General features: G+C 42.2%; 4 protein-coding genes across 5 annotated transcripts; all 4 read left to right on the top strand.

Moving 5' to 3' along the window:
- The first annotated feature begins 2,225 nt into the window (after positions 1 to 2,225).
- Positions 2,226 to 7,135, top strand: Gel (Gelsolin). 2 transcript variants are annotated; one of them, XM_020958234.2, is made up of 7 exons: positions 2,226 to 2,513; positions 3,205 to 3,397; positions 3,925 to 3,999; positions 4,568 to 4,763; positions 4,821 to 6,532; positions 6,594 to 6,719; positions 6,964 to 7,135. In XM_020958234.2, exons 1-7 carry the CDS (start codon positions 2,497 to 2,499, stop codon positions 7,021 to 7,023), a joined length of 2,379 nt encoding a protein of 792 aa, XP_020813893.2. In that variant the 5' UTR covers positions 2,226 to 2,496; the 3' UTR covers positions 7,024 to 7,135. The 2 variants fall into 2 exon arrangements, with proteins under 2 accessions (XP_020813893.2, XP_086687906.1); XM_086831780.1 differs by having other exon boundaries at positions 2,242 to 2,658.
- A 626-nt stretch (positions 7,136 to 7,761) lies between these two features.
- On the top strand, positions 7,762 to 8,066 carry LOC110188437 (uncharacterized). Its single transcript, XM_020958164.2, has 2 exons — positions 7,762 to 7,776; positions 7,836 to 8,066. The coding sequence occupies exons 1-2, from the start codon at positions 7,762 to 7,764 to the stop codon at positions 8,064 to 8,066; spliced, it is 246 nt and encodes an 81-aa protein (XP_020813823.2).
- Positions 8,067 to 8,166: 100 nt separating this feature from the next.
- LOC110188436 (serine protease snk) lies at positions 8,167 to 9,707 on the top strand. Its single transcript, XM_020958163.2, has 5 exons — positions 8,167 to 8,553; positions 8,616 to 8,731; positions 8,799 to 8,908; positions 8,968 to 9,132; positions 9,208 to 9,707. The coding sequence occupies exons 1-5, from the start codon at positions 8,202 to 8,204 to the stop codon at positions 9,446 to 9,448; spliced, it is 984 nt and encodes a 327-aa protein (XP_020813822.2). The 5' UTR covers positions 8,167 to 8,201; the 3' UTR covers positions 9,449 to 9,707.
- Positions 9,708 to 10,877: 1,170 nt separating this feature from the next.
- TwdlF (TweedleF) lies at positions 10,878 to 12,155 on the top strand. The gene is made up of 2 exons (XM_086831779.1): positions 10,878 to 11,085; positions 11,148 to 12,155. The coding sequence occupies exons 1-2, from the start codon at positions 11,062 to 11,064 to the stop codon at positions 12,153 to 12,155; spliced, it is 1,032 nt and encodes a 343-aa protein (XP_086687905.1). The 5' UTR covers positions 10,878 to 11,061.
- Positions 12,156 to 12,649: the final 494 nt, after the last annotated feature.

Genomic DNA, 12,649 nt, shown 5'->3' with positions numbered 1-12,649 from the left:
TTTTATAAAAGCGAAGACGAGCTTTGCCTTTCCTTCAGTGTCTCGAGCAGATACCAGTTGTTCACACCTCGCTCTCACAGTTCCCCTTCCGATTGTTTGAAACTGCGGTGATCGTGTTTATCTATTCCTACGGTAAGTGTTCAATTGTCTTTCCTGAGGGGCTAATTAAACATTTTATAGTCTTTGATCAGATTAGCTAAAATACTTGTATGTTAGGGCAAATTCTTAAGTAAAGGGGAACAAAAACAATCCAGACTACGTACAGAATTAGTCTGATTACAAAAATGAAAATGCAAGTATTTACAAATCGCTACTGTTGATGGTCAGCCCAAACGTATAAAGATTAATGAGCTCATCTTATCAACTAAAGGCTGAAGCTTAAGTAAACACTGAACTAAGGTTAAACCGTTTGATTAGGAAAGACTTGTGTATGTGAAGCGAATATATAAAAAACATATTCTCAAATTATTGCGTACTTTCTGGCGGATTTCCTAGTTTCGGTCAAAGCTTAAGCTTCCAAATTAAAGATTATTTTTTAAATAAATAATATTATTTTTCAATAAAAAATGTATTAGTAATTATTCTCTAATTCTAAACATTTTTTAAAAACTAACTAATCTGGTTCTAAATTACTTTTAAACTTTTTGTGACACCTCAAACTTCCTATTAATTGTGATTGATGAGCCTGATGAGCTGGTTTGCGTTAACAACAATATTTGTTTGGGCATAAATACACAAAAGCATACATAGGTACACATAAATAAACATAATTGATATTCGAAACCCGTTGATAATATTTATGAGTACTGCCTGGGGAGAATCGTGATCTCAAAAAAGGCAAATACGAACATTGTACATATGTACACGTTCGGTTGAAATAAAATAAACAGCCCTGTTCCCGTTTCCAAATACTTTCTATACCTTAGCAGGGAATTTAAATTTTATTCACAAGTTTGCAAAGCATTTAAGGAGCAAATGCTATAAAAACTTGATCAGCATCACTGCCAGTTTTTATGAAAGTTTACAAGTTATTAACTCAGAACTCTTGCCTTCGGGTGCATGTACATATGTATCTAGTTCAAGTTTAATAACCTAGAGAATTGTTCGGTTATAGTCTAAAGCTGACATAGGAACTATTGTACTAGTTTACCCTTATATCTTTAGTTTAAGATTCGGATTAGGAACATACTTTCACGTTTATACTTTTAAGGAATACACGTTTTTTAATGGCATTAAGGTAACGGGAACAAGGCCTATATTTTTTTTGGGTTATACCTTTTGGCAAGAAAGACCTGCAGGAACTTCCCATTTGGCCTTGGCAATCATGATATCATCCCAGATGAGTCAAGTCGCAATGTCGCAAAACTAATTATCTGAAAAGCAGTTTGTAAAAGCATGCGTGCTGACATTTGGTTCACAGCTTCGACAGGTGGCCTTACGCTATCCAAAAATCAGATTTTACATTGTTGATATAAAAGTGATATCATATCAGATGGGATTATAACTTTTCAACATGAAACGTAAATATATGCTCACGTATATACGAATACATGCTTATGTATACATATATGTTGCTGTTATTGGTTAAAAAAGAAAGGTAATCTTTTCTTATAGCAAATTTTTTATATCAAATGTAAAGGGTATTTCATATCTTAAAAATTAGGACAAACAAGTCTTGCTCACTATAAATAATGATTTTTCCTTAGTTTTAATTTTATCCAATGTTGGTATGACTACTACGTATACCTTATTCATCTAACTTTTAACTAGTTTTAGGTTTCTGTCGATGGTGAAAAACAGTTGTTATATCGTGTCCAGGGGTATTATAGTATAAAAACAATCTTATATGTATGTTACACGCTGAAAAAGGCAACTAAGATCACATAAACTATACGTTATTGATTATTATTACTGACCCTATCTAAAAGCAGTTGGATAATAAACACAGGTTAAAAAAAGACAATATAGGTATAACGATATGGTTATCGCACACGGCTCAAATGATTCGTCCTTTTCCAAACATTAGGTTAAAAATCCTGCAAATAATTGCATTGTTTTTTATTCTTCATAAATTGAACAAAGCTTTATGTTCCGGGTATCTCATAGGCGGCATTCTCTCATATCTTTTGAACTTGATTTTGTTCCATTATCGACGAGATCATAAATAGGCCAATTTAGTAAGAAACGTATAAATCTATTTAAACTATCTAACTAATAAAACAATTACCTTATTATTTCCAGTTCAAACACTCCTCACTGGGATCAGCTGGAACAATCATCTCTGTTTGGCCCGAACAACAAACAGTGCGATAAAAACAAAAGCAGAATACAAACCTACATATAGAGTATATGAAAGCGCACACTATATACGCATATTTATATTTATCGCAACAATAAACAAAGCTCTCGGGGATCTCCCCGCCTCCGACACCACCGCGCCGCCGCCGACGACACGAGAAAGAGAATCGCGAAAAGGCAGCGCCAGACGACGCCACCATGGCAGTCATCATAAGGTAATGCAAGCGAGCAGTTCGCTGTCCAGAAGCTTCATTAAAGTTCCCAAGATTTTCTCCGAGTCGGTTAAAAAAAGTGTAAACAATAGTGGTAGAAGCTGACGCACACGCCAACCGTCAGTAAAAATATCTGGTTTTGTGAAATGTAAGTGCGTTGGTAAGAGGTTTACCCTCTGGCAGGGCAATTAAAGCCGCTAATGAGTTTGTCAGAAGGCGTGTTAGAAGTGGAATAATTTTGGGAGCTCCAGAATAGACATTGCATTGATACATGTGTTTGTACTGTACAATTGTTACTCATTGTTGGGGCTCTCCTTAAAAGCATGTGACATTTTTGGTGTGTCTATTTTTTATGACCTTTTATGGTCGCGTTTCACTTATGGAGATATATGGATGTGATTGTCGATTCAGAAATCTAGATGAAAGTGTATGAAGCCATATTTTGACATTAACTTTAATAAATGGTTCAAAGCTTGGAGCCATAGTGTTTTAGAGAGATTTCCAATCTCATTAATGATATGTTTCATCGAAAGGATTCAAGGTTGCCAAAACGAATTATAGCAAATAAACCATCCCCAACGCTATAAAAACCATTTACAACCATGTAAACTTTTTGCAACCCTTCGATTAGGGAACGGCGAAAACAAATAATGATAATCGGATAAGACTTATCTATATGCTTTCGTACTTTCAGCCTGCTGGTACTGGTTACCCTATCGGCCAGTCTGTCCTCAGCCGGCACCTTCAACGCTCGTCCCGCGTTCCCCGTTCAAACCGGCCAGATCCAGCCCTCGGGTCAGAACAGCAAACAGCCCGGCAGACGCATTATGCATCCGGCTTTCGCCAATGCTGGCCAATCTCCCGGCCTGGAGATCTGGCGTATCGAGGTAAATTTAGTGTATTTTCGGCTTTAATTTCACTTTTGTGCAAGTTCAAAGAAGAGTGTATATAAATAAATAGCTGGCGCTTGTTTACATCGCTTGGCTAGACTTCATCGCCCACGCACGAATGCGTTGCCTCTGCAGGAGAGCTCGTGCAGTCGTCAAGCGGCGGGAAAAGCGGGTGGAGCATGGTCCCCATTCGTGGCTCGTGCCATCAGAGTTGCTGATTTTCCATTTTCTATGCTAAATTCACGCAGGGTGGCTGCCACATGTTCGTAAATGGAAAGTGTACTATATACTATATTGCGCTATGTATATATCGCTTCTCGGGTTAATTAACTCGGACATTAACGAAATTTATGAACTTTGGGGGATCGGATGCTCTCACTTTTTAATGCGAAGCATGAGGCGCTTCCTAGAATAAATATTTTGACTGTGCATATAAATAGAACGAATTGTACAGAATTTCCAAACACTCATTTAATAAACATTCATTCCTTATTTTCTCACATAATTTATTTGACGTTTTCCAGAACTTCGAACCCGTTGCTTATCCGAAAAATAACTATGGCAAGTTCTACACTGGAGACTCATTTATTATTCTAAATGTAAGTAATTGTTTTAGTATTAAATATTTAACTAATTTTGCCTAAAAATTAAGAATGTCATATCGGAGGTTGTTGACACTTTAGGAAGATATATGTAAATATTCTTTGTGCGGTTGAAAATACTTTTTTACGAATACAATTGCAAAAGCCTCTTAATCCATGATAATATCTAATTGTTTCAGGGGAAATAAACATTAATCATATAGTCTTTATAAAATGACATTAAAATGTGCTTACGTCTTATCCGGAAATATAGGCGAAACAGATTGTTATGATTCATAAAAAATTTAGAATGAAGGTTTCATCAAGATGTTTAAATAACAAAGATCATTAGGCCCTTATTTGTAGATTCATATATTCTGCGATTAATTCTTTATACTTTATCAGAAAAGGTTTCCAAATTGAAATGAATGGATTTTTGGCTTAGTTGTGATATTTGAAAAAATTTTGTTTTCAGATTTACTAATTTTTAAATTCCAAAGGAAAAAATCGTATCTAGATCGTCGAGCAGCTTCTAATTAATTTATATGGCATTAAAAATATATATCCTTCAATTTACCTTTTTAAGACAATTGAAAACAAGAAAGACAAGAAACTCTCCTGGGACGTACATTTCTGGCTAGGATCCGAGACCTCTACCGATGAGGCTGGAGCTGCTGCTATTCTCACCGTTCAGTTGGATGACTTGTTGAACGGAGCTCCTGTTCAGCATCGTGAAGTGCAAGACCACGAATCTCAGTTGTTCCTTGGCTACTTTAAGAATGGTAATATCAATCATAGCTATTTAAACGATTTATTTATCAATTTATTCCTCCACTTAGGCGTTCGCTACGAGCAGGGAGGAGTTGGAACTGGCTTCAAGCACGTGGAGATTAACGCTCAGGGACAGAAGCGTCTCTTCCAGGTCAAGGGCAAGCGCAACGTTCGTGTCCGACAGGTGAACCTATCCGTATCGTCCATGAACAAAGGAGATTGCTTCATTTTGGATGCTGGCAACGATATCTATGTCTATGTGGGTGCCCAGGCCAAGCGCGTGGAGAAGCTCAAGGCGATCAGTGCTGCTAACCAGATCAGGGACCAGGATCACAACGGACGTGCCCGTGTCCAGATCATCGATGACTTCAGCACTGACGCGGACAAGCAGCAGTTCTTTGATGTGCTTGGATCCGGCTCTGCCGACCAGGTGCCCGAGGAGTCGACGGCCGAGGAGGATGGAGCCTTTGAGAGGACCGACGCTGCCGCCGTCACTCTCTACAAGATCAGCGATGCTAGTGGCAAGCTGGTGGTTGACACGATTGGCCAAAAGCCTCTGACCCAGGCCATGCTCGATACACGCGACTGTTTCATTCTGGACACTGGCTCTGGCATCTTTGTGTGGGTCGGAAAGGGTGCTACGCAGAAGGAGAAGACCGACGCCATGGCTAAGGCACAGGAGTTCTTGCGCACCAAGAAGTACCCGGCCTGGACTCAAATCCACCGAATCGTGGAGGGCGCCGAATCCGCTCCGTTCAAGCAGTACTTTGCCACCTGGCGTGATGCTGGCATGTCGCACACTCGTCTCATCCGCTCGGCTTTGGCCATGGGATCCGATGACTCCATTGATGTCGACGAGATTGATGCTGTGGTGACTCAGCTAAAGAAGAGCGGCGGTCGCGCCATTGGATTTATGCCGGATCATGGCCAAAACGCTATTGAAACCATCACACAATATGTGGCGAAGGCAGGCTCCAGTGAGATCCTGGTCAACACCGTTCCCTTCGAGGATAACCTACCTCTTCTGGGCTTTGGCTCCTACGTTCTCACTTACAACTACGAGGCCAACAATGGGGAACAGGGTTCCATTGTCTACGTGTGGCAGGGAGCTAAAACCACCGCCGACGTCAAGGAGCGCGCTTTCCAGGATGGTCTTGCCCTCGCCGTTGAGAAGAACGCTCTTCTTGTGCTGACCACTCAGGGCCATGAACCTCGTCATTTCTATAAGATCTTCAAGGGTAAGCTCCTAGCCTCCTACACCGCTCTGCCAGTGACGGCACAGCTGTTCCGCATTCGCGGAACCGTTGAGAGCGATATTCACGCCAGCGAAGTGCCCGCCGACAGTTCGTCATTGGCCTCTGGAGATGCCTTTGCCCTCGTCTCTGCCAAGTCGCACAAGATCTACATTTGGAACGGCTTGGGCGCCTCTACTTTCGAGAAAAATGCAGCATTGGAGCGCTTCGCTCACTACTGGGACGATGCCGAGCTAGAGCAGGTCGAGGAGGGAGCCGAACCCGATGACTTCTGGGAAGACTTGAATGGCGAGGGTCAATATGACCGCAGCTTGGTTGATCATGGTCGCCCGCTCCTGGAGCCGCGCCTCTTCCACTGCCGCCTCACTGTCAATGGATTGGTGAAGGTCGAGGAAGTGGCCAAGTACGAGCAAGAGGATTTGGACTCTGATGATGTCATGTTGCTGGATGCCGGTGATGAGATCTATCTGTGGGTTGGTTCTGGCGCCTCTGAGGAGGAAAACGCCAAGATTCTGGACATGGCTAAGGTAAGCTGAATGCCAATTTAAACTATTTGTTTTGTTATTAATTATGATTATCGTCCCACAGCGCTATATCAGATTAGAGCCCACTGATCGCTCCATGGCCACCGTGAGCATAATCCGTGTTCCTCAGGGACAGGAGCCGCGAGTCTTCAAGCGAATGTTCCCCGAGTGGGACGATACCTACTGGCAGGTTAGTGTGCGGAGGATTGTCTTAACCCATTTCTCTCGTTCTTAAATACTCGTTGGTGTTCGTCAAGTTTTGCTACTTAACATTATCTGAACTTAGTAACGTCACTTTGCATGTTTAAAACTATCGACATTCCGATTCGTAAGTAGAATACTAATACATTTTCATCATGCTTTTTTTTGTTAACTACAATACAGTATACAATTGCTTAGTTTTAACTTTTATTTTATTTTTCGATCATCTACAGAATCTGCAATCCTACGAAGACGTCAAACAGAAGGTTTTAGATGCAAACAATGAGGTCTAGGGTTAATACTTTAATTCTCAGCAAAATGTACCAAAAATTTTGTTTGTTTTTGCCTTACTAAAACTTCTATTATGATATAACTTTATAATAAAACAAACAACTTTGCAATGTATGTACATATATACTGTGTTACAAGTTTTTATCTCTTAGAAATCTTTATTGGTAAATTAAAGCATTTTGGAGGAGAGTTTTATATAAGTGCACATGGGTAAAAATGAACAATGTTTATATTCTTGAGATTTACGATTCAATCAAGTATTATTTTATAATCTTAGGATCATTCTGGCTTATCTTTTCTTTTAATTTTAATACTGGGTATCTTACAGTCGAGAAAACTAGTTTTTGCTTAGATTTTCAAGTTCTCTTCGGCTTTCTTATTTGCCTGCTCACAAAATATTTATAAAAAGAAGCAACCAAAATGAATATAATTAAGACTTGTCTTACATTCGGTGCAATGTGGACCGACAGTGGCAAAATGTATTCAACTAATTTTGAACTTGAACCATAAATACATATATTTATTCACAGCTCTTAGATCAAACGCCAGCCGTCGACTTATTTATCCCAACTTTGTCTAGCTACCAGTTAGCAGCGAATAAATTCGAAAACGGGTTTAGTACAAGTTGTTCGAGTTCATTGTTGCAAATTATGAATAAGTCGAGATGCCTTATAATTTGGGTATAAAAACGCCTGAGGCTCCAGGCGCGCTTTTTAGTCTAAACTAAGATTTGCGACAGAATGAAGGCGACAAGTGTAAGTCAATAAATATTCTACGGCCGAAAGTGTTACTATGTTAAAAGACCCACTGGCAGGTTATCCTATTGTGTGCTGTGCTCGCCCTGACGGCTTCCTCTGTCATCTCCAAGCCCGTGGATAACGCTCCCTCTGTGTCCGTGCTGCGGTATCGTAATGACCAGGATCTGGAGGCCATTCAGCGAGCAATCATTGCTCAGTACCAGAACCAGATCGGCGGAACCACACAAGTGCACGCTCCACTCACGGCTAATGTTATAAACCCATCAAATTTAAGAGTCAACTTTTAATGTGCCTGCTGGAAATAAATTTTATAATTTTTGTGAGTCTTAAAACATTTAAAACCCTGCGTTGATAAGGCTGTGCGTCTTCGGTATGGGATTTAGTTTGCTCCCGACTCTCGTCGCGTTCACAGAGCCTCCGAAATGGCTTTGTTGTCTCTGGCGCTGTTTTTATTTTTTGGGCTATGCTATCTGGCCGCCTTTGAAGCTGCTCACCCACCACCCCCTAGGGGTCAACCAGGGCTGCCCGAAAAATCTTCGATTTACTTTCCTGTGGAAAAAGACATACTCTTTCCCGACTCCGATAATGGATCTAACGAGTCGTCGGAGAAGATGTGGTATCACATAAATGACTTTAGATACGGAGGCGAGGAGAATCGGCCCAAGCCTAAGCCCAAGCACCATCCACCGCCTCCGAAACCAGGGCAACCCTTTCCACCGCCACCCTGGGGCTTCAAAAAGAAGAAAAACCAGCGCCGTCGCATATGTGAAGAGAGTAAGTAGCTTCAAATCTTGCTTTGTTTGACTCCTGAGTCATATCCTTGATCACATCCCAAGAATACTCACAGTACGTTGAGCAGATCTTCCCCAATGACACGGCTGTGGCTGCCGACGCAAATGACGCGGATTTTGATGGCCGTATACTGGTCAGACCTGGTGAATACCCCCATATGGTACAGAAAGCCTAATTGCTGCTGCTGTGCTGCTTAACCAGAACCCGTCAAATCTGTTTTTTCACAGGCAGCCGTGGGCTTTGAGGCTGGCGGAGGTCAAGTCGAGTACAAGTGCGGCGGTAGCCTGATAAGCGAAAATTTTGTACTAACCGCTGCCCATTGTACTTCCATATACGAGTGAGCATTTAGAAATCCGCTGATCCAATCTTCCGTGAGTACCAATATTTTTCCTTAAGCTTGGCCCCCAATTGGGTGCGCATCGGGGATCTAAATTTGGTCGCCGAGGAGCGGAATGTGGAGCCACAACTGATGCGGATACAGGAAATAATCACGCATCCCGATTACAACAAAGACTTCTACTACTACGATATAGCCCTGTTGAAGCTTGAGAGCAAAGTTGAGTGAGTAATCCCAAAAGTCAGTCTGGTTTTGCCCTGCTATATGTATATATATATTGTTTTGGTTGTCTCTGAAAGATTAACGGTGTACGTCAGGCCCATACGCTTGTGGATCTACTCGGAGCTGCCAACAACAATTGCATTCGCAATGGGATATGGAGCAACGAGCTTCACCAAGCCCATGACGAACCGTCTCACGAATCTCAATCTGACCATAGTGCCGAATGCAGAGTGCAACCAGGAGCTGCCGGCCCTCGCGGAGACCCCTAATGGCGTCCTTGATAGCCAGATTTGCGGTCAGGACTACAATCTCAACTGAGACACTTGTCAGGGCGACTCTGGTGGTCCTTTGCAGCTTAATCTTCCTGGTCGCCGACGACGGCACAGAATCCACTATCATCTAATCGGTATCACCTCGTATGGGGTCTTTTGTCGCAGTAATTATCCATCCGTTTACACCCGAGTGTCGTCCTACTTGGATTGGATCGAACAAACGACATGGAGCGATGACTAGGCCGGACTGAGTTTTATGAAAATGTTTGACAATCTGTATGGTAAAATAAAAAATTTAAAAAACAGTCTTATAATATAATATACATATTACGTATACGCATTACGTATACGCAAGGTCAAGATCTTGCTTTAAGTTCTACGATGATTAACTATGATAATTACGTTACACATACGCATTACGTATACGCATCATGTATACGCATTACGTATACGCATCATGTTTACTTATTACGTATACGCATCACATATACGCATTACGTATACGCAGGATCACGCTGTGCTAGCCGAGGGATTCCCCGCTACGCTCCCAATTTTTATATTGTGATAGACACGAGACCTTTTTATTGATATTATTCAGGTCGAGACTGCATCTCAGCCCTATTTGTGCGTCTATACAGAAATAACTACATGTATGAAATTTCTATCAGTAATTCCGAACCACTTGTGAGGTCTCTTGATGATAATAGAGCAGAGATGGTCATAAGGGAACAAAATATATATCCTATAATATTTTTAAACTAAGAATGATTAGTATTAACTATATTAAATTGCTTAAGACATCTATGTTATCTTTAAACTCATGAACTTCTTCCTTTATTCTCTCTATTTATCTCCTCTTAAACCATCAATGTTTTTAAAATTAGAAAGAGTTTACTGTCTACAGATATGTTTTATCATATAACGTATATATGGGATTTTAAAGTATTCCCACTATAAAGTCTAGCTATTCAATTAAACTATAGGCAAGTGTCAAAGGAAATATTACAAATTCATGGTTTGTTTTTCGGTTGGATGAAAATAAACTATAGATTAATTTATGCCTCATACCAGTTTAAAGACGCCGGTGCCCCATCGCCAGACACATCTGGTGGCCACTGCTCGCATCTTGCGATAATGAATGCAGATCGTTCCTCACACCGCGAATGGGTGTTCGTTTGGGTAGGTGGATAGGAAATTACTTTCTTTCTTTCAGCCCCGTTTTGTCAATCGAAGTGGCGCCTTAACGATTAATATTTTGCATTTATATAGATGCAGAGCTGACAATGGGGGGAATATTAGACAATTATTCAAATGTGAGCTCGACGTTGGTGTCCGAGCCAGAGCCAGAGCCAGACTCTGCGTTAGATAACAGCCAGCCCGTGCCTTTCAACATTGGGTCTGGGAACACGGATGGATCCGTGATTTGGTAATCGACTAACGAAGCCAGTTACATATGTTATACGGAGTGGTTCGGGCGACAATAGATTCGATCATTTTATGGTTGCGCCTAAATATTTCTTTCTTTCTCTTGGAAATTAAATATCATTTCTAATGCGTTGGTAGCACCAACCAGCTAAAGTTGCTGCATTATAAAAACAGTGATATCGGGTGGCTAGGGCATCAGTCGACCTTTGCAGCTCAGAGAGTACGAAGTGAAAAATGAAACCGATTGTCGTTCTAGTGGTAAGCGATTGGATCACTCTTCAAGCCTTGCAGCATCTAATCACCTGTTTTTGTCCCTACAGTGTCTGGCAGCTTTCGCCGCAGCCGCTCCTCAGGGATACAAGTACCAGGCCCAGGGTCCCGCCCTGCCCATTGGCAACCTTCGGCCGCAGACGCCCGTCTCGCCCAGTGGAATCTACTCAGCACCAGCCCTGACTCAGATCAGTGTCCAGGCCCAGCAGCCAGCCATTCAGACTGTCCAATCCATTCCCGCTCCAGCTCCAGCTCCCGTTTCCATTCCCGTTTCCGCACCTCTGCCCATTGCTCAGCCTCAGCAGAACTTTATCAACACCGTGCAGCAGCCTCAGACTCAACAGGTCGTGTACCACCAGCAGCAGCACCAGCAGCAGCCTCAGCAGATCGTTCAGACCCAGTATGTGCAGCGTCCTGCCATCGTGACCAAGGATATCTACATCCACTCTGCCCCCGAGGACACTGAGGAGGTGCGCCAGGACGAGCCTCAGCTGGATAACCTGCCCATTCGCAAGAACTACCGCATTGTGTTCATCAAGGCGCCGACCCAGAACCTGAAGTACACCGCCGCCGCCCTGAAGCGAGCTCAGTCCAGTAACGAGGAGAAGACTGTCATCTACGTGCTCTCCAAGAAGCCCGATCTCACGGAGATCCAGCAGCAGCTGCAAGTCACCCAGACCGAGAACAAGGTGCACAAGCCCGAGGTATACTTCATCAAGTACAAGACCCAGGAGGAGGCCCAGCGTGCCCAGCAGGAGATCCAGGCCCAATACGATGCCTTGGGAGGAGCCACTCACATCTCGGACGAGGGTGTTGCCCCCATCACTAGCGTTTCGGGTGGATCCCTCAACCTGGGTAGCTTTGTGTCCCAGAAGACTCAGGGCTCAACCATTATCCAACAGCAGCCGCACATCCAGACTATCGTCCAGCAGCAGCCTCAGGTGCAGACCATTGTCCAGTCGCCAGTTGTGAGCCAGCAGCAGAACTCCTTCGTGCAGCAGGCCACCTCCTCCTTTGTGCCATCAAGGAACTATGTGCCCGCCAAGACCTTCAAATAAGCACAGGACTAGGTCCGCACATTCGCTTCCATTTCCACTTGTGTCAATCGCCCCATTGTAGCATATTTTAATTTATTGTAAATGCAAAAGACGAGGCAAAATAAAGAAATGCTTTAATCAGAATTTTAAAGTTTAAAGTTTTTTTCAAGTTTTATTAATTAAGATGTTACTTTAATTTAAATGTTACTGCATAAGCTTATGCAATATGCTATGCTATGAAAAATTTAACTGCCTTAGGATCAATTATCAGCTCCCTTTGAAATCAAGTTTTTGTGTTGTCTAATCATAGTTATGTAAGACGAATCATATGCTAATTAATGTGACCGGTTTCCCCGAAGCTCTTGGCTTTTGCTCATTGATCATTGGACCACTAATAGATGTGGATGTGGATGTGGTAATATGGGCCATAGAAAATACAATTTGACACATTTTTGGGAGTCTTTGGAGCAAAACCAGTTTCGGCATCATCTTATAAACAAAAGAAATGCCCCTGA

This window comes from Drosophila serrata, unplaced genomic scaffold (genome assembly GCF_035046125.1).
Source record: "Drosophila serrata isolate PLE 108 unplaced genomic scaffold, ASM3504612v1 contig_241, whole genome shotgun sequence".
Taxonomy (NCBI): domain Eukaryota; kingdom Metazoa; phylum Arthropoda; class Insecta; order Diptera; family Drosophilidae; genus Drosophila; species Drosophila serrata.
This window is presented reverse-complemented; position numbering and strand designations above follow the sequence as displayed.